General features: G+C 41.2%; 2 protein-coding genes across 7 annotated transcripts in view; both read left to right on the top strand.

Moving 5' to 3' along the window:
* Positions 1-19,550, top strand: part of NR4A3 (nuclear receptor subfamily 4 group A member 3) — a 28,463-nt gene extending 8,913 nt beyond the window's left edge. For 4 of the 6 annotated variants that reach the window (XM_070727782.1, XM_070727784.1, XM_070727781.1 and 1 more), the window contains 4 exons: positions 487-659; positions 2,424-2,623; positions 4,522-4,700; positions 16,993-19,550. In XM_070727782.1, the coding sequence (XP_070583883.1) occupies positions 487-659; positions 2,424-2,623; positions 4,522-4,700; positions 16,993-17,255 (815 nt within the window). In that variant the 3' untranslated portion in view covers positions 17,256-19,550. The remainder of the gene's footprint in view (positions 1-486; positions 660-2,423; positions 2,624-4,521; positions 4,701-16,992) is intronic. The other 2 variants (XR_011556864.1, XR_011556865.1) reach the window with 1 other exon arrangement.
* Positions 1-21,108, top strand: part of SEC61B (SEC61 translocon subunit beta) — a 1,118,247-nt gene that overhangs the window by 425,010 nt on the left and 672,129 nt on the right. The gene's annotated exons all lie outside the window — the stretch shown is intronic.

Below are 21,108 nucleotides of genomic sequence, written 5' to 3'. Positions count from 1 at the left end.
TGAGGTTTTAATGCATCAACTGAATTTTTGATAACTTGGCATTATAGTTAATTAAAATTATCAATGCAAACTACCTCTTTAAAAACCCCTGTCTTGCTCCTAGTTATGTAGTCATAAGATGCATGTATTAAATTTCATGGTACATAAGCTCAAATATTATATTTTAATTGCAAATGTCTTAGGGTCTTTCTAATTTATGGGGGTACATGGAAACCTTCTATTATGAAAAACTCATACTTGAGATGAATTATGTTGTTACATTGTTGATAAATTGTTAAATTTGATCATTTTCCCAATATCATCCATTTATATAAATGAAGTGAAACCTGTTAATAATAATATGAATGTATAAAAAGATAAACACTTTTTGTTTGATTTTATTATTTGAAAGTGATTGTGCAGTGTTAACTCTATTGGATACTTTGTAGAAATTTGCTATGGTCCCTTTCAAACTTGATTGTGTTTTTGTTTCTGCTCCTTGGCTAGTTGTCCGTACTGACAGTTTGAAAGGACGAAGAGGCCGGCTACCTTCAAAACCAAAGAGTCCTTTGCAGCAAGAACCTGTGCAACCCTCCCCTCCATCTCCCCCAGTCAATATGGTGAATGCTCTTACACAAGCCCTATCTGATTCTGCACCCCAGGAACATGATTACTCCAAAGTAGGTTTCATATTTTTCTGAATAAAATTATTTAACTAGTACTCTGGATTTTAAGTTAAACATTTATGTGCTGAATTATAATAATGGTAATCACTTTGCAATAGCAATAGTGATTTAAATAGTTAAATTACACTGAAAGGCTGCTGAGAATAATGAGATAATTGCCCCAGGTTCCAGATATAAAAAGTATTCCAAGTATGGTCAAATATTTGAAAGTCAGGTGGATCAATGTTTTTTATTCAGGACAGTGAAGCAGTCAATAAACATAATTCCAAGAAAATTCTCAATATTTTCTAAATATTCCTATTTACAGAAATTCATTAACTTCAGTAGACCAAAGAGGGAGAAAAAGCCAATGACTTTCTATTTTTGAGCTTCCAGTAATTAATTAAGGCAAAACTAAAGAGATATTATTATCTGATACAGAGGCTTAAATCAAAATTAAACAAAATCAAGCTACTCTCCAAATCTTGGAGAGAAGATTTGATCTTCTTATAAGAGCTGTAATTGAACCCATTTACTCTCCATACTCTACATACTGGTCCTAATAGTTAATATTTTTATTAATTCTTTCTTGAATCATTCTTTCTGCTATACATTAAGATTGTTATTTTTAAAAAGCTTCCTTTTTATGTGGAAGTCCTGGAAAAATGTGTTGCTCAAAGATACAAAGTGCTTAAAAGGTGCCTGATATCTCCAGATACAACTGGAATTTGCTAATCATCCATATTCATTTCTGTTGAGGTCTCACAAAGACTGGGATTGCTTTTATCATTTTAGTGAATGATATATACCTGGAAATGGATTGGGGAAATTTAGTCTTTCTAGTTCATTAAATTCTCAACAACTTATAAAACCATCAATATAATATCCACTGGTTGACTTTCCTGGGCTGGGGCCTGTTTCATATTCATTCCCCTTTTTTCCCATCAAGGCTAGATCTATTAATAAGGTGATGCTTGTAATCCTATGCATACAATGTCTAATTTGGCTATATGATATTAATTTTTAAACAGGACTGATTACAAGTGTACAATAGTACAACAGAAAGCAATATATGACAAAAATTGCATAGATTTGTACAAAAAAATAGAGGTGGCTGGTGGTAATATTACCCAAATAAGCAGTAAAAATATGAAATGGCATATTTTATGCAATATGCAAGAATGCTGTTGAAAAAAGCATCTTGGTGTCCATATTTTTTTGTGTGTTTCAATATTTTGTATCACTTTGTGATTATAATAGCTTAGCATTGTACTTTACCATTTCAGTTTCTTGTTAGTAGTTGCTGCATTTGAGATTCATGAAGACATACAGGCAATCTGAAATAAATGTGTTTTGTCATAAGAAACAAAAGAAAGAAATTGGATACAAGGTTATTGAACAGCCATATAAAAATAAGTACACAGGTACATAAAAATTATTCTGCAAGACAGATTGATATCTACAAATTAACTTTAAATAGAAATTTAAACTGGAGAGCCCTTCATCACCATTTTATCTGAAAAAACATGTTATCCACAAGTCTAGATTCATTTCAGGAAGTAGTTTCATAGCCGAGTCACCAAAAGAAGAGTTAGCCAGTTTTTGAAGATGATAAAAGAATTGCTTAGATCTTCCTCTGTATCTTTATGTTAAGTAGTTATTCATAAACTCCAGGTTTAGACTACTTATAATACTTTCTTATCATTCAGTATTGATCTATGTTTATCTGGAGGAAAAATATTTTTCTTTCATTTCTATTTTTAATTGCTTTTCTTCTAGTACTGTTCTACGGAACAAACTTCCGCAGGTACAGATGCAGAGCATGTACAACAATTCTACGAACTTCTCACTGCCTCCATTGAAATATCTAGAGACTGGGCAGAAAAAATCCCAGGATTTACTGATCTCCCTAAAGAAGATCAAACTTTACTCATAGAATCAGCTTTTTTGGAACTTTTTATATTACGACTATCCATAAGGTACATCTGAGATTCAATAGTGGAAAACTCATTATTTTATAATCTGCTAAAATAAAACATTAAAAATATTTATTTTATGGATTGATAACTTGCAACCCAGCTTATTTATATAAATAAGCTACTGTTTTTTCTCTTGTTAGGATATTTAAATAAGTAGGAGTGGATGAAGCAGAATGCTAGAACAATAATCAAGCACCTTATTGGGCTAGTTTACACAAGGAGTAGATTATATAGTAAAACTACTAATCAAATCTTTCATTCATCTTTCATTGAAATGAGAACGTTTACTGAAACCATTGCCTTGTATAACTTATGTTGAGACCTGGCTATACATAGTATAATTCTGTTAGTTCCCATAAACTTTTTGGAAGCTTTAGAAAACAACTTTAAATAGTAATAAAATTTAAATAGTAGCACTAGTGATATTAAAACTCTAGATAAGATTCTATAGAAGCTTGCAAATCCCCAGAAAGAATAAAATGGAGTGCTCTTCTACCCTCTATCCAGTGTTTCTGGATTTCCAAATGGTATGGTGGAGCCTTTGAATGATTATGTTTGGTAGGTCAGTTGTAACAATTCCTAAAGTGATTGGATGTGCAATACTTCCAGATACCATAGTTACACCCCAATTTAATCAATGAAATGATGCTATGCTAAAGGAATATTTCAGTGGTTAAATGAATATCAAATGCAGCACTAAAGCTGCTAAATGGTACAGACTACTAAAAAGAATTATGTTGAAAGACCTGCACTGGCTCTTTATCATTTTCTGGGTACAATTTAAAATACTGGTTTTAATATTTTAAATAGCTTGGTAGTCTAAGAAGCTATAATATTTATCTCAGTATGAACCTATTTGGATATTTAGGAGACCTATTTGTGGCTCATATTTATCTCCATTCACTGGGCATATGAGAAGGAGTTTTCTTTCTCTTTAGGCTTTCACAATAGTCAAAGCCTTCCTCTTCACCATGTCTTAGGAATTTTAATTTTAAATGCTTTTATTAGATTCTCTGTTTTCCAATTTTACTATTAGTCACTTTGAGTACCTTTGGGCAGAAGAGCAGGAATAAAATTATTTAGCTCACTCACTGATTGGCTGACTTCATTGACCAATTTTAAAAATGTGTAATGATCTAGGAGATTATTGTTATTAATATTATATTATTATAATATACTAAATATTTTGTTGTAAAACACGTGGGTTATCTATCTGAAATGATGCTATCCAGAAATACATTTGTATCTACATAAATGACTGGCTGAAGTTTCAGGTCCATTTAAATTCATCTTCCAGTTGACTCCATTTTCTTTTATCTCCATCTGTTCATTCACCAGCTTAGGTAGAAGAACATTCAAAATTTCACCCTAAATAACTACAATTATGTTCAGTGACTATCCTAATAAATTGGATGTGCAATCAGCTTGCTTTATATGCTCCAAATCAAGGATGGGTTCTAACTTACCTCGCTGCCAGTTCACTTTCACCCATGCCACGTGGCAGCACCACGTAGCTGCGTGTGCAATGCACACATGCTCAGTGCTGAAGAATAAAAAAAACTAAAACCAAAAATAAGATGGCAACATATGCACAGTGCCAGAAACCCGGCTTCTACACATGCAAAGAAGAAAAAAAAACCCAGAAAAATCCCCACACAAAAACTTTTCAAATAATCTCCCCCCCAAAAAGATGATGTTGTCCATCACCAACCAAGGCGAAAAAGTCCAAACCATGAGGAACCCACGTCTGTCTCAAATGTAGCATATTTCAAAATGAGAAACATGTCCGGATCTATTGGTAGTAATTAGATAATGTGCATTATGCAGCAGGATATATACTGAAAAGTTAGCTGTATTCATAGAGTATGTTTTCTTTTTCTTTCTTTTTTTCATTCAAGATCTGACATTAGTGAAGACAAGCTTGTTTTCTGCAAAGGGCTTGTACTTCATCGACTTCAGTGCCTTCGTGGATTTGGGGAGTGGCTTGACTCAATTAAAGATTTTTCTTTAAATTTACAAAGCCTCAACCTTGACATCCCAGCCTTAGCATGTTTGTCAGCTCTAAGTATGATTACAGGTTAGTATTTTTTTTTCAAAATAAATTTGTTTTATGGATACTTATACTGTATGTGAGTAAATTTCCATCTTAATAAATTCCAAAAAACCTGTATGCCTGCAATGTAATTCAATGAATTTTAATGTAAAATTACATTAAAATACATTGCATCGTTTCAATAATCACACTAAAAAACAATCAAATTACAATATGAAGTGTACAAATTATATTAAAGATTCAACTGAAATTATGTTGCTACCGTATGTCACAACACCATTAATATAATATTGTAACTGATGGAATGTTTTATTGCGTATCCCCAGCCTAAGTTACTGCTCATACAAGTCTTTAGTTATCTTTAGGATCATTGAAAGTCTTTAAGGTCCTGAAGACCTAGTTTTTCACTCAGGATGGTTAGAAAGTCAGATATCTTTGCTTGACTAATATAACAATACAGTATGTTTTGTCTGATGTAATATGTTTTTACTTTATTGTGTGTTCTTATTTTTATCATTTCTATGTATTTAATGTTTTGAATACAGTATTTGTTTGTGGCTTTTTTGTTTGTTATACTGGCATATTTGGCAAGTGAGTGATATATATTTATTTTAAATATATGCCATTGTGTGTGTGTGCACACACACATATATATACACACACATGCAGACATATATAAAAGCAAATCATTCAGAAAAAACACTATTGGAAGGAAAGCAATTGAGAGAAGTTTTCCTGGAACAGAAAGATAGGGAGGCACAGTAGCAGAATTTATTTAATTTTTATTTACTTATTTATTTTATTTGACTTCTATGCCAATCCTGAAGGACTCAGGGCAGAATAGTCCAATGGGTAAATATAGCAGTCTCTAATTCAATCAAAATGCTTTTCATGATGTTGCCAAACTGGACAATATTTGGCAGAATTTTTTTCAGATGCTTAGAATTAAGCCAGCATGAGCATATAATAGGAATAGCTTATGTCTTAAGTCTAGATATCCTCAAAGGAAAATATTTCTACAAGTCTGCACTTTAAAAAGACTTGTAAACATTTTGCCCCAGGATATATCTATACTGTAATATAAACGTATTATTAGTTTTATACCCATTAAGGAAGTTGCACATTGAAATGCATGTAGAAAAGGGGTAGAGCTTCAACTGTAATATTCATTATATCAATCTGATCACTTCTACTTGCCCTCTCAAAGGACATTACTAATAATAATTTAACTTCTCCACAAAAGAAGCCTGAGGTTGCATTTCATGTGTGAAGGTATGAAGTTAATTTGCTTTCTTGTGGTGCACTTTTGATAGAACTAAATGAACTAGCAACTGTTGGCAGTCAGACTTTTGTGTAGATTATCCTGACTCTCAAAATACATGGCAACAAAAACAAAAACAAATGGACATTTTCAGGCCCAAATGATAAGAGAGATTGATAACATTATTTCAATTTGCCAAATCAATGTTGAGGGGCTCAGCAGATCCAAGAGCCAATATGTTTCCAAACTTTTATTGGACATGGCTATCTTCCAAGGAACGCACATAGAAAATGAAGAATAGCAATTAAAAAGAGGCACGATTCATGGCTACAACCTGTTGTGAGCCATTTGTCACCATGGCTATGGCATTGCTACATATGTTAGAAGGAATGTAGTGAATGCCTCCTTATTGTCTGCATCTATAAACAATAATATCCACGAAGTAGTTTTCAAACTAGGCAATGTAATAGTAATGAACATCTATAAACCACCTCTGACAGCATGGCCACAGCATGTCTTGAATATCAAACTGCACCCAATAATCCACCCAGGTGACTTCAACCACCTCTGACAGCATGGCCACAGCATGTCTTGAATATCAAACTGCACCCAATAATCCACCCAGGTGACTTCAATAGCCATCACATTAAAACTTTTCCACCAATGACAATGGTGAGCAACTGGAGTGCAGCAAAATTTGACTTATTTTTGTCACTAAAGACAATGGCATGTTTAAATCAATGGCATGGAACTGCAAAACCAATCCAAACATGTATTAAAGACATTCCAACTTACTGGCTTCCTGTCTTGAGCCAAATTGCACCCACCAGCTTTAAAGTATTGTCAGAGAATACAGAAAAAATTATTTATTTATTCTATTTATTATTTAGATTTGTATGCCGCCCCTCTCCGCGGACTCGGGGCGGCTCACAACAAGGCCTAAACAAATTGTAACAAATCCAAATAAATTTAAATATTTAAAAAAGTTTAAAAAGAACCCCAATATACTAACAAGCACACACACAAACATACCATACATAAATTGTACGTGCCCGGGGGAGATGTTTCAGTTCCCCCATGCCTGACGACAGAGGTGGGTTTTAAGAACTTTACGGAAGGCAGGGAGAGTAGGGGCAGTTCTAATCTCCGGGGGGAATTGGTTCCAGAGAGTTGGGGCCGCCACAGAGAAGGCTCTTCCCCTGGGGCCCGCCAACCGACATTGTTTAGTTGACGGGACCCGGAGAAGGCCACTCTGTGGGACCTAATCGGTCGCTGGGATTCGTGCGGCAGGAGGCGGTCTCGGAGATATTCTGGTCCAATGCCATGAAGGGCTTTAAAGGTCATAACCAACACTTTGAATTGTGACCGGAAATTGATCGGCAACCAATGCAGACTGCGGAGTGATGGTGAAACATGGGCATACCTAGGTAAGCCCATGACTGCTCTCGCAGCTGCATTCTGCACGATCTGAAGTTTCCGAACACTTTTCAAAGGTAGCCCCATGTAGAGAGCATTACAGTAGTCGAACCTCGAGGTGATGAGGGCATGAGTGACTGTGAGCAATGAGTCCCGGTCCAGATAGGGCCGCAACTGGTGCACCAGGCGAACCTGGGCAAACACCCCCCTCGCCACAGCTGAAAGATGTTTCTCTAATGTGAGCTGTGGATCGAGGAGGACACCCAAGTTGCGGACCCTCTCCGAGGGGGTCAATAATTCCCCCCCCAGGGTAATGGACGGACAGATGGAATTGTCCTTGGGAGACAGGACCCACAGCCACTCCGTCTTATCCGGGTTGAGTTTGAGTTTGTTGACACCCATCCAGGCCCCAACAGCCTCCAGACACCGGCACATCACTTCCGCTGCTTCGTTGACTGGACATGGGGTGGAGATGTAAAGCTGGGTATCATCAGCATACTGATGATACCTCACTCCAAGCCCTCGGATGATCCCACCCAGCGGTTTCATGTAGATATTAAATAGCAGGGGGGAGAGGACCGACCCCTGAGGCACCCCACAAGGGAGAGACCTCGGAGTCGACCTCTGACCCCCCACTAACACCGACTGCGACCGGCCAGAGAGGTAGGAGGAGAACCACTGAAGAACAGTGCCCCCCACTCCCAACCCCTCCAGCTGGTGCAGAAGGATACCATAGTTAATGGTATCGAAAGCCGCTGAGAGGTCAAGGAGCACCAGGACAGAGGATAAACCCCTGTCCCGGGCCCGCCAGAGATCATCCATCAACGCGACCAAAGCAGTTTCCGTACTGTAACCGGGTCTGAAACCCGACTGCTGGGGACCTAGATAATCGGCTTCTTCCAAGGACCGTTGGAGCTGGAGTGCCACCACCTTCTCAACAACCTTCCCCATAAAGGGAAGGTTGGAGACTGGGTGATAGTTATTGAGTATGGCTGGGTCCAGGGAGGGCTTCTTGAGGAGGGGGCGCACAAGCGCTTCTTTATAGAGAGTTGGACAAACTCCCCTCCCCAAGGAAGCGTTGGTAATCTCCTGGACCCAGCTCCGTGTCACCTCCCTGCTGGCTGAGACCAACCAGGAGGGACACGGATCCAGTAAGCAGGTGGCGGAACTCACAGATCCAATGGCCTTGTCCACTTCATCAGGTGTCACCAGATCAAACTCTTCCCAGACAGGTGGACAAGTACGTGCCCCAGTCACCTCGACTGACTCGTTGTCAGTCGACTCTGTTTCCCAATTGGAGTCGAGATCGGCCCGGATCTGAGCGATTTTATCAGCGAAAAACGTGTTAAAATCCTCGGCACTGCTCTGCAAGGGCTCCCCAACTCCCCCCTGATTAAGAAGGGAGCGGGTCACCCTAAACAGAGCGGCCGGGCGGGATTCCGCTGATGCAATCAAGGCGGCATGGTACGCGCATCTTGCCGCCTTGAGCGCCACTTTGTAAGTCTTAATAAAAGCTCTTACAAGTGTTTGATCAGATTCAGACCTACTCTTCCTCCTACGTCTCCTCTGGCGTTTCAACTCCCGGAGCTCCTCGTTGAACCATGGAGCTCTATGGGGTCTAGCGCCACGGAGAGGTCGCAAAGGCGCAATCCGGTCGAGAGCCTCCACTGCGGCCTTGTTCCAGGCTTCCGCAAGAGACTCTGCCGAACTGTGGACAAGTGCCTCTGGTATAACCCCAAGCGCCGTCTGAAAGCCCTCTGGGTCCATCAGGCGTCTGGGGCGGAACATCTTAATTGGTTCCGCCTCCCTGCGGGGAAGGATTGGAGCCAGGAAGTCAAGCCGTAGTAGAAAATGGTCTGACCATGACAAAGGCAATGCTTCTAAGCCCCTTAGTCTCAGACCATTACTCAGTTGCTCGGAAAGGAATACCATGTCAGGTGCGTGCCCTCCCTCATGAGTCGGACCCTGTACTACTTGAGTCAGGTCCATGGCTGTCATGGTGGCCATGAACTCCTGTGCCAACCCAGAGGTTTCGCCGAGTGACGGCAGGTTGAAGTCCCCCAGGACAATAAGTCCGGGGAACTCCACCGCCAACCCGGCTACCTCCTCGAGTAGCACAGGCAGGGCTTTTGACACGCAGCTGGGAGGCAGGTACGTGAGAAATAAGCCCACCTGAACCCGTAAGTCCAACTTCATCAAGAGAGACTCGCAACCCACAATTTCTGGAACAATGAGTCTACGTAGGCAAAGGCTCTCCCTGGCTATAATAGCCACTCCTCCCCCCCTTCCCTGGGGTCGAGGTTGATGCCATATCTGAAACCCGGCTGGGCAAATTTCAGAGAGAGGAACACCTCCCTCTGGGCCCAGCCAGGTTTCAGTAATACATGCCAGGTCGGCCTCCTCATCCAGGATCAAATCCCGGATGAGGAGAGCTTTATTTACCACCGACCTGGCATTGAGTAGCAGCAACCTGAGCCCAGGGCCAGAGTTACACTCATCACCAGTACCCAAGATTGGGCTCACGGAGCCAGAACAAGGGATCGTTATTAAGCAACGATCCCTAGTTCCCCTGGAACGGCTAACTCCGTGGCCCCCGCCATATCTGCCTCTCCCCAGCAACACTGGAATATTCCGACCCTCTGCCACCCCAGAGATCGGTGCCCTTTCCTCTCCCGCCTCTCGAGCGTCAGGTGGGCCAGCATTCACACTATTCACATTGTTCATATACCTATCATCCCATCCACCCCACTCATTAATTTCATACATAGCAGCCATCCCACCCCAATCTTCCAACCTTGACCCTCCCCCGTCATTCCATTCATATATACCATTCCCACCATTCCACCCTTGCCATTCATCCATCCTTAAAATCCCCACAATAATTCAATTAAAAATTAATTAATTAATTTTTAATTGAATTATTGTGGGGATTTTAAGGATGGATGAATGTAGGTAAAAAATATTCCAACTGGTCAATTAATTAATCAATTCAGCCAAGTTCATATAGATAACATCTGATCTAAAAAGTGAGTTCAAAGGATGTAAAATAGGACAAAGTCTGAATCCTGGGTATAAGCTCTGTCCTCCCAGGCTTTTTGGTAATGGCCGTTATCGTTGGCCAAATCTGTCTCTTTGCCGCTGTCATTGTTGTCATCTTCTCAGTGCTGGACATATCCACAGACCAGCACTTTAAAGGTTCTGTCTCTTTACCTCGGTTGGAAGTGTCTCCTGTTCTTCTTTCTCTGTGGAAACTCCAATTCACGCAGCAACCTTCAGTCCCGCCCGCCCTTCGTAACCCCGCACAGACTGTACAACTGCAAGTCGCCCTTAGATAGTCCTCACACAATCCCAGTAACTCTTCATCCTCCCCTTTTTTATGGCAGCAAAAGTCATTGGCTCGATTCCAACAGTGATTTAATGGTCCCTCCGAAACCAGGTACCCCCCACCATTTGGCATCTCGGTGTCCTAGGTCCGTGCAGATCAGCCTCAGTCCACATCCAGCAGGCCCCCCTGGAAGCCTCTCCAGTGCAGCCACTTCACAGCAACTCTCACCTGTGCTGCTTGTTGGGGAAATTTGGTGTTCTCAGCATCTCTTGAAGTTGTGGAGAGACGCCTGCATTCCCATCCAGCAGGCCCCTCTGGAAGCCTCTCCAGTGCAGCCACTTCACAGCAGCTCTCACCTGCTGCTTGTTGGGGAAATTTGGTTGTAAACAACTCAGAAGTGGGTTCTAAATTTTTTTTGCTACCAGTTCTGTGGGTCTGGCAGAGAATGTGACTGAGGGGAATGTGACTGAGTGAGCATGGTCAACTTGACGTCACTCACGCACACTCAGTAACATGATTCCCCACTGAGCCACAGCCACCAAAACAGTGGAAAGCTTTTTGATTTTTTTTAACACTCTGACCCTATATCCAGGTCAGGACACTGTGGGGTGGCAATGGTCATCTTGGCTTTTCCTCTATTGCCCTTACTAGCTGAAAAGTGCCCATTCTCGACTCTGATGGGCCTTCCCCACGGTTGCAGCCAGAGCACCCCACTCCTGCTGGCATGCTAAGCAGGCTTTGAACTACCACATCAGCAATAGAATCCTGAATAGGATTCACGCTTCATATGGCATCTTCCAGGCCTATCAATATAAATGAGATATAGTATCCTCCTCTCAGTGTGACTGCGAGGTCCCACTGATGTGTAGATCACATCATGACTGGCTGTAACCTGAGAAAATATACCAATCCAGTATCTATTTTTTTTAATATGAATGATGCTGTATTTTAGTGATTAGATGTCTTAGACCAGTGATAGCAAACCTATGGCACGGGTGCCATAGGTGGCATGTGGAGCCATATCTGCTGGCATGCGAGCCTTTGCCCTAGCTCAGCTCCAATGTGCATGTGCATGCTGGCCAGCTGATTTGTGGCTTGCACAGAGGTTCTGGAAAGGCCTTTTTGGTTTCCAGAGAGCCTCCGGAGGGATGGGGGAGGACGTTTTTACCCTCCCCTGGCTCTAGGGAAGACTTTGAAGCCTGGGGAGGATGAAAACATGAGCCTACTGGGCCCATCAGAAGTTGGGGAACAGGCCATTTGCAGCCTCCAGAGGGCTTCTGTGAGGCAGGGGAAGCTGTTTTTGCCCTCCCCAGGCATTAAATTATGGGTGTGGGCCAATGTTCCCTCTAATTTTTTTCGGTGTGGGTGGAAAAGTATAGTGTCTGAGCGATAGTCCCTTTGGGACTGGGCGGCATAGAAGTATAAATAAATAAACAAATAAACAAACAAACAAATAAATAAGAAAAAAATCCCTTTTTTTATTAAAAGAAATTAATAATAAAACAAAACCAAAATCTATTACTATTATTACTATCTTCTCTTTTTCCATCCCTGTCTCCTCCCCCCTTGTGTGTGTGTGTGTGTGTGTGTGTGAACTCTTGAACCATTTCCAATAACAGGTGAGCTATTGGAAATAGTTCAAGAGTTCACACACACACGCACACACACACAAACGGCTGGGGGTTTTTTTCTCTGTTATTATTTGGGTGCTTTTTACCATATGCTTTAAATCAAGAGTCATTTCTCTCTTTTTCTCTCTCCCCCTCTTTCCCTCTCTCTCATTTTCTTTCTCTCTTTCTATTGCTTTCTTTCTCTCTCACTCTTTCTTTCTCTCTCTCTTGCTTTCTTTCTCTTCTCTCTCTTGCTATCTCTCCCCCCTTTCTCTCTCTCTCTCTCTCACTTACTTTCTCTCCCCCCCCTCTCTCTCTGTCAGCGAGGGAACTGTGAGAGCGCTTTCTCCGAGCACTTTGGGAATGCCTGCCCTGCCTTTACTGCAGCCCCCTTGCTGAAAGTCCAGGACAAAAGTGCTCCCAGCGAAGGGGCTGCGAGAGGGGTAGGGCGGGCATTCCCGAAGCGCATGGAGCAAGCCCTCTCTCGCAGTCCCCTGGCTGGGAGAGCTTTCGTCCCAAGGAGCAGCCGCCACTGCCGTGGGAGAAGTCGCACCTCAAGGCAGGAGGCGGCGGAGGAGGAGAGGGGGCAGATCGGGCAGGTGGGGGGCAGGGCCGAGAGGCCAGGGGCGCGAGGGGGCCAGAGGTACCATGGGGAGGCAGGGGAAGCCGCGGCTTCCTTTCCTCCTACTGCCGGCACCTCCCTGCCCCATACCCCCCCCCCCGGGCTGGCAGGGGGATGGGGAGCGCGTGCCCGTGGAAAAGGGTGCACGAGGGGGTATTTTGGGGTCCGCACGTGCGCACGCGCGCAGCTTACAGGGAACGCTGGTGTGGGCACTCTCACATGCACAATAGTGCATGCGAACGCTCTTTCGGCACCCAAGGAAAAAAGGCTTCACCATCACTGGCTTAGACTTTGGTATGTGAATATAGATCTTTTTCACATTTATAGTACTTTTTGGAGTATAAGACTCACTTTTCCCCACCCCCCAAAGGAGGGTGGAAATGTTAGTGCATCTTATACACAGAATACAGCCTCCTGAAACCCTGCCCCACATGTCCCAGTTTTACCAGAAACAGGCCTGTTTTTCACAAAAAGGGAATGCACAGAGGATTTGGGAGGTCTGCAGAGGACTGAGGAGGACAAAAACATGATGTGTGGGAGGTTTGGGAGGCGAAAAACAGGTTCATTTTTTTGTCTCCCAACCCTCCCCTGTCATGTTTTTGCCCTTGCTAGAGGGCAAAACCTTTTTTTTTCTTGTTTACCTCTTCGAAATCTTATACTTGGATGCATAATTTCTTTTATTTTCTAAAATAATAAAAGGTATATAATATATTTTATTGTGTTTTGTGTTTTGCTAATTGGATGAAATAAAATATATTGTTAGTTCATGTGTGATATTCAACATGCTAAATAAATAAATCAAAGAAAATGACTGTGAATTCATTTTCTGATATCATAGAATCATAGGGCTGGAAAGGAGGTCTACTAAACCAAGCCACGGACAAATGCTGGAGATCTTATACCAGTGATGGTGAAGCTATGGCACGCGTGCCACAGGTGGCACATGGAGCCATATCAGAAGGCATGTGAGATGTTCCCTATGTCAGCTCCAGCATGCATTTGGGTGCTGGCCAGATGATTTTCAGCCTTGGGAAAGGCCGTTTCGTCCTCCAGATGCTTCAGGGAAGGTTCCCTGAAGCTCTAGAGTGAAAAAAACCCTACCCAATAGACAAACTGGAAGTTCTGAAAATGCACTTCTGGTTTGTCTGTTGCATTGTTTTTTGCACTCCAGGGCTTCAGGAAGCTTCCCTGAATCCTCTAGAATGCAAAAAACAGTACAATGGGCAAACCAGAAGTCCATTTTTCTGAACTATGCTTTTGCCGTTTTTTCATATCCCGGGCTTTCACAAATGACGAATACTGGAGATCTTATACCAGTGATGGCAAACGTATGGCACACGTGCCACAGGTGGCACGTGGAGCCATATCAGAAGGCATGTGAGATGTTCCCTATGTCAGCTCCAGCATGCATTTGGGTGCTGGCCAAATGATTTTCAGCCTTGGGAAAGGCCGTTTCATCCTCCAGATGCTTCAGGGAATGTTCCCTGAAGCTCTGGAGTGAAAAAAACCCTACCCAATAGACAAACTGGAAGTTCTGAAAATGCACTTCTGGTTTGTCTGTTGCATTGTTTTTTGCACTCCAGGGCTTCAGGAAGCTTCCCTGAACCCTCTAGAATGCAAAAAACAGCACAATGGGCAAACCAGAAGTCAATTTTTCTGAACTTTGCTTTCACCGTTTTTTCACATCCTGGGCTTTCACGTCCCTGGGCACATGCGTGGGGATGGGGGGGATTGTGTGCATGCATGGGGGAAGCATGGGGGGGTACACATGGGTGTCGGGGAGGAAAGGGGTGTGGGCACACATGCATGCATGATAGCACACACACACACACCCTTTTGGCATGCAAACCAAAAAAGGTTTGCAATCATTGTCTTATACCATCTCAGACAAATAGTTGTTCATTCTTGAAAGCCCCCATCAATGAAACTAGAGTAGATTACAAAAATTCCTATTGACAATGAAAATAAGACTACAGAAAACAAAGCAACAGCTCATTTAAAATGTATTTGGGAAATAAAGTTATGTGAGGTTAAAAATTAAACAATAAAAAAGCTAAATGTTCAGATGCAATATACTTCTGAATGCCAGTTACCTGGAAAATTTAGAGTAATTACAAAGGAGAGTTGTATACACAACTGTTTTTGCTTTCTATCAGGATGGTCTTTGTCATAGCAATAATGCTGAATTAGATAGAGATTTGGCCTGGCTGATAGCACTGTAATCTAATCTGCCCTTATATTTTGTTACCCCCGCAAAAAAAAAATCTAACTTTCTCTTCTTGCTAAGACATCTAATAGAAATGGAATGTTGGAAAATAGTGTATATGCTGTACAATTTCTTTACCTAAATAGCATCATATGTTTTGGTACTTTACAAATAATATAATCATTTATTTTAAGCTATAACTTTGACAATATTTTAATTTCTAAGACATTTAAAAAGTAAATACACAGAAAGTAATCCAAAGTAATCCAAATAGCAAAGATTGGTTGGGCAGTCTGTATTTTCTTAAAAGAGTACAGTAATACCTCACGTTACGAACTTAATTGGTTCAGGGAGGAGGTTCGTAAGGTGAAAGGTTTGTAAGACGAAACATTGTTTCCCATGGGAATCAATGGAAAAGCGATTAATGCATGCAAGCCCAAAACTCAGAAACCCGGAAGCCGGGCCGCCACCACCGAAGGAGGCTTGAGCCTCCCGGTCCTCCCCGCCCCTTTGCCATGCATGTCATCCTGGGTGAAGCGCTGGGGGGAGGGAGTCAGGAAGGTCCTCCTGCTCCCCCCCAGCTGAAAACACAACGGAGGTCTGCGGCTGCCAGTGGCTTGAGCCTCCCTTTGCTCCACGCTGCTTCGCCCTGCCTATCGTCCTGGGCGAAGTGCTGGGAGGAGGGAGTTAGGAAGGTCCTCCTGCTCCCCCCTCCAGCCAAAAACACAAAGGTGGTCTGCCGCCGCCCGCTTGAGCCAGGATGACAGGCAGGGCGAAGCGGCGTGGAGCAATGGGAAGCTGAAGCCGGCGGCGGTTTGAGCCTCCCTTTGCTCCACGCCGCTTCACCCTGCCTATCGTCTTGGGTGAAGCGTTGAGGGAAGGGAGTTAGGAAGGTCCTCCTGCTCCCCCCCAGCCGAAAACACAAAGGCAGTCTGCTGCCTCCAGCTTGAGCCAGGATGACAGGCAGGGCGAAGTGGCGTGGAAGAATGGGAGGTTGAAGCTGGCGGCGGCAGCGATCCACCTTTGTGTTTTCGGCTGGTGGGGCAGGAGGGCCGGCCTGACACCCCGTCCCCCAGCGCTTTGCCTTCCGCCGGCCAGAAGGAGGAGGAAGGGGGGCAACTTGGCCAGCCACTGGAAAGCCAGGGGGAAATTCCAGGTGCTTCAGCTGGCAGTCAGGAGGCAGGGAATCTCGGTGGGGGCGGGAAACCAATGGGAAATCCCATCGGATGTAGTCACAAGGCAGGGTAATCCCTGCATCAGTAAGTGAGCGCACGCACAGTAAGAGAGCCCAGGGACCCAGGCTCATGTTCGTAAGACAGAAAGGGTTTTTAAGACGAGGCAAAGAAATCTTAACTCCTGGGTTCGTATCTCAAAAAGTTCATATGATGAGGGGTTCGTATCATGAGGTACTACTGTATCTGCAAATTCCTGCTGTAATTCCAGACTTTGCACTGATGAAGCTAGCAGTTCACTGAATAAATAATAGTTGCCATAGATATTGAGCATTCATAACCATTGTATAGGTAAGCTAGGAAATTACCAAAACATCTTCTGTGGCAGCTCAGATCTCAAATCCTAGGAAAAAAATAATTGCTTTGAAATGTAAGGTTATTCACCATTTAAAATACTTGTTCATATAACCGTTTTAGTCTATGACTAGAAACTAAAGTAGTATGCTTGAGTGTAACTATAACATTGGGATCAGTTGGCATTGTACTTTTCACTGGTTTAAGACATACAATACATAACTTCAATTCATGTTCCCATACTGGATTACAGAACAGTTACATTAGTACTTCTTTTTTATAATTAATCACTGATACAACTCATTCCCATAATACGGATATTGAATTATTTGTCTGCTATTGCTTTGCAGACCGTCATGGATTAAAAGAGCCAAAGAAAGTGCATGAGCTATGCAACAAAATCATGGGCAGCTTGAAAGATCACTTGGCCTTCAACTGTCAGAACAAAAGACAACTCATTGAGTCTGCAGAATCTAAAGTTCTTGGTGTCCTCGCTGACTTACATGCTGTCTGCACACTAGGACTGCAGCGGATCTTTTACCTGAAATTGGAAGATTTAGTGCCACCTCCCTCCATTATTGACAAGCTATTTTTGGACACCTTACCATTCTGAAAGCCAAGTTTCCCTTGTGAAAACTACTGGTACTTACCAGAGCAGGCAAAAATATCAGAATTGACTTATGACAATGCTGCTTTTGTTAAATGTGGGAAGAAGTAATTCCAGCCCTAATATAGATTTTCCCAATATATGACTTTGCAAACTGATATCTAAGATATAATTGGGAATAATAGAATAGAAAGATTAAATGCAGGTTTGTTTTTTTAATGGCACTTTTTAATGATGCTACTCCAGCCAGAAAAAAATTCAATATTAACTGTATAAAAGGTTTTCCATAGCATCTGTTCTTATGTGGTGGATAAAAAATTGTCACTGCAATGTGTTTGAAAACAAAACTAATAACAACTGATTTCAATAGCATACATTTTATTAATTTATATCTTTAGCATACTCATACCGGGCCTCATTCTCTTCACATAAATTATTTTATATCTCTCTCTCTTTTTCCCTTAATAATAACCATCCATGATTTTATAAATAAAATATAGTAAAATGACAATGGCTATTAGCTCTCATGTTCAAGTGCAATTTCAAGGTGCTATCTTTGCTGAGTCTTGTTTATGAGCTGTAATTTAGTTTAATCCAAAAGAGAGGTGAAAGTAATAAAATGGAAGAAACTGGCTTTATTACATGCACTAACTTCTAAGACAAAATTCTTCAAACTTTAAATCAGTATAGTAGATGCTGACAGCAAGGCATTAAGCAAAGATTATATGCTTACTCCTTGGTTGAGTAAATCAGTAGCAATGGAGAACATCTAAAGTAGGCAGGACTAGCATGGACAAAGTAAGCTAGAACTGAGTTTAGTGAATTATTAGTAATAATTCAAGACAATTTGGATGAATTGTTTTGTAGAAATAGATTGAATGTACATGCTACGAAGGGTTTATTGAGCTACATTATAAACATTCCGTTTATGTACTTTCTTTTTTTGTATGTTTACTGTTAATGTCATATTAATATGAAATAATTTGTTGCAGTGTCTTTATTTGTATAAATATTTGTATGCATGACATATTGTAAAGATTTGCCTCTATTTATTGCAATGACTGCCAGCTCATGGGAGCCTGTTACAAGAAAAATGAAATAGTGTAATCACAACAACTCAGTTAGATAATGGGTTTGGGTAGTCTCATACATATACACATGTATGTGACCTTTCTGTTATGTCCTTTATGTAGTATGTCTTGCACAAGTAAATTTGATCTTACCATGTATGACTTTTAAGTGACTTTTAAGGCAGTAAAATTTAGCACTTTGATATTTAAATATTTGTTCATGTTTCACTAACTGTAATATTTAAACATTTTTGTTCTTTCAACAAAAAGGATTTGTATGCACTGTATACAATGTCATTTTGCTACACAAAGATCACTTTTTGAATTTTGCTCTGATAACCTTGTATTTCTGTTAACTTTAAAAAGTCTATAATAATTTTGTCTTTTTTAACAATGCTGTTTATATGGAAATTAAATTATACACAAATACCAAAATAACTGCCTAATAGCTGCAACTAGGATAAACTAGATACCAAGCTATTGTCTGGTTCTCAAAAAGATGCCTGATATTTTCTTATTAAATTTGTTTCAAAGTATTCCTTTTAGGAAATGTTATTCTTTTATCCAGATAATAATGTCAGTAACAAAAACAGCTTCTAATCATTATACTGTAGCTAGTATTTTTAATTTACCTGTAGATAATATTTTAAAATGTATTGTTTTTTTGTATTGATGTATGATTTATGTGAAAACAGTAGCGGAATTAAATACCAGAGGACCCTGATTTTTCTTGCAGGTTGATCATACTTGCTAACCCTCAAGGCATGTTTTATTTATTATTTGAATTTTTGCACATATTATATACATGATCTCACTAAATTTCAACAGGCATGCACATTTTTTGTCAATTGTGCAGAAGGTATATTTATTATCTTCCTAGAATTAATAGGCAATTTTGACATACAATACGTCCATTCTTATTATCGAAGAATGCCATCATCTACTGTAGCAAAGATTGATAGTTTAACACAAAGTTAGGTTTCCAAACAAAAGTATATTGTTGTTCCAAAGTGTTTCCTCTAGATGCTCTTTATGCAAAATAAGTTTTTTAAAGTTCTGTTTTGTAGTTGCACAATTTTAGAATACGGTACCTTGTTAGATTTCATGTAACCAGTTTCAGTCTTTCTTAGATGTTTTAATGTCATTATGAGAATCATCCCTATTTTAATGATGGAATCTTCTATTTTTTTAATTAATAAAAATGTTTGTGCTTTTATTGTTACTGATAAAACATGGAAAGAAAGAAATCTGATTATTTTCTAAAGTCCACCATTTGAAAATGTATTTTACAGCTTTCCAATGAGCACTTTTTTAAAAAATTCAGATTAATACCCTGGTTGAAAAGTTTCTCTGCTTTTCAAGCAGCATTGTATGCATATGCAGGTGAAACTCAAAAGATTAGAATATCATGCAAAAGTTCATTTATTTCAGTAATGCAATTAAAAGGTGAAATGTAATATATGAGAGAGACTCATTACATACAAGGTAAGATAGTTCAAGCCATGATTTGTCATAATTATGATGATTATGGGGTACAGCTCATGAAAACCCCAAATCCACAATCTCAGAAAATTGGAATATTATATGCAATCAATAAAACAAGGATTGTACATAGAACAATATCAGACCTCTGAAAAGTATAAGCATGCATATGTACTGTACTCAGTAGTACTTGGTTTGGGGCCATTTTGCAGCAATTACTGCATCAGTGCAGTGTGGCATGGAAGTTATCAGCCTGTGGCCCTGCCGAGGTGTTATATAAGACCAGGATGATTCAATAGAGGCCTTCAGCTCTTCTGCATTGTTCAGTCTCATGTCTTGGTCATTGAACCAGTTTTTGGTGCTTTTGGCAATGTGGGCAGGTGCCATATCCTGTTGGAAAATGAAGTCAGCATCCCCATAAAGCTATGGAAAAATTTGCATATCAGTTGGAAACCAAGGACCCAGAGAGTTTTCAAATGGAGGGGCATACACTTCAAGATACTTGAAGTCCAGTGTGAAGTATAAGCATGCATATGTACTCAGTACTTGATTTGGGGCCATTTTGCAGCAATTACTGCCTCAGTGTGGTGTGGCATGGAAGTTATCCACCTGTGGCCCTGCTGAGGTGTTATATAAGACCAGGATGATTCAATACAGACCTTCAGCTCTTCTGCATTGTTCAGTCTGCTGTTTTCATTGTCTCGGTGTGGGATATTTCTAACTTATTTTAAAAGGGGGAGGTATCAAAATAAGCCACAGGTACATTTAATTTGTGAATATCAGCAATCTGCTGACTGCTATGAGATTTACAAGCCTGAAACACATTGTGATTGTGCAATTTTATTCACAGAAGAGGACAGCTGCGCGGAGGCTGGGTGAGTTGGGGGGATTCCCCTCTGCCTGACGCCACCCCCAAAAACTTTCAAGGAGGGTGGAAGCCCCAGCTCCCAGCCATCGCCCGTTTGATGGAGCCTGACACCTCCCCCCCCAGCCTCCACGCCGCTGCCTGGCTGTCATCTTCTGAGAAGAGGAGGAGAAGGAGAGCTGGTGGTGGCGGAGGAAGGTGAATGCCGAGAAACAGTCGGCCAGTCGGGAGGCTGGGAGGGAGGCGGAAGACGGGAGGAGGAGGAGGGAGGGAGATTGGGAAGAGGCACAGTTGGCCTGGCCAAGGGGGAGGAGAAAGGCGGGGAGAAAGTCCTGACACCGTGCCTGAATACGTTTTCCTAAATCACCAGAGCCTCTACAAACATATAGATCTGAATCAAATATAGACCTCAACTACACTTTTCATGTAAATTCTTTATACA

This window comes from Erythrolamprus reginae, chromosome Z (assembly GCF_031021105.1).
Source record: "Erythrolamprus reginae isolate rEryReg1 chromosome Z, rEryReg1.hap1, whole genome shotgun sequence".
Lineage (NCBI taxonomy): Eukaryota > Metazoa > Chordata > Lepidosauria > Squamata > Dipsadidae > Erythrolamprus > Erythrolamprus reginae.
The sequence above is the reverse complement of the archived record's forward strand: the minus strand, read 5'-3'. Positions and strand labels throughout refer to the sequence as shown.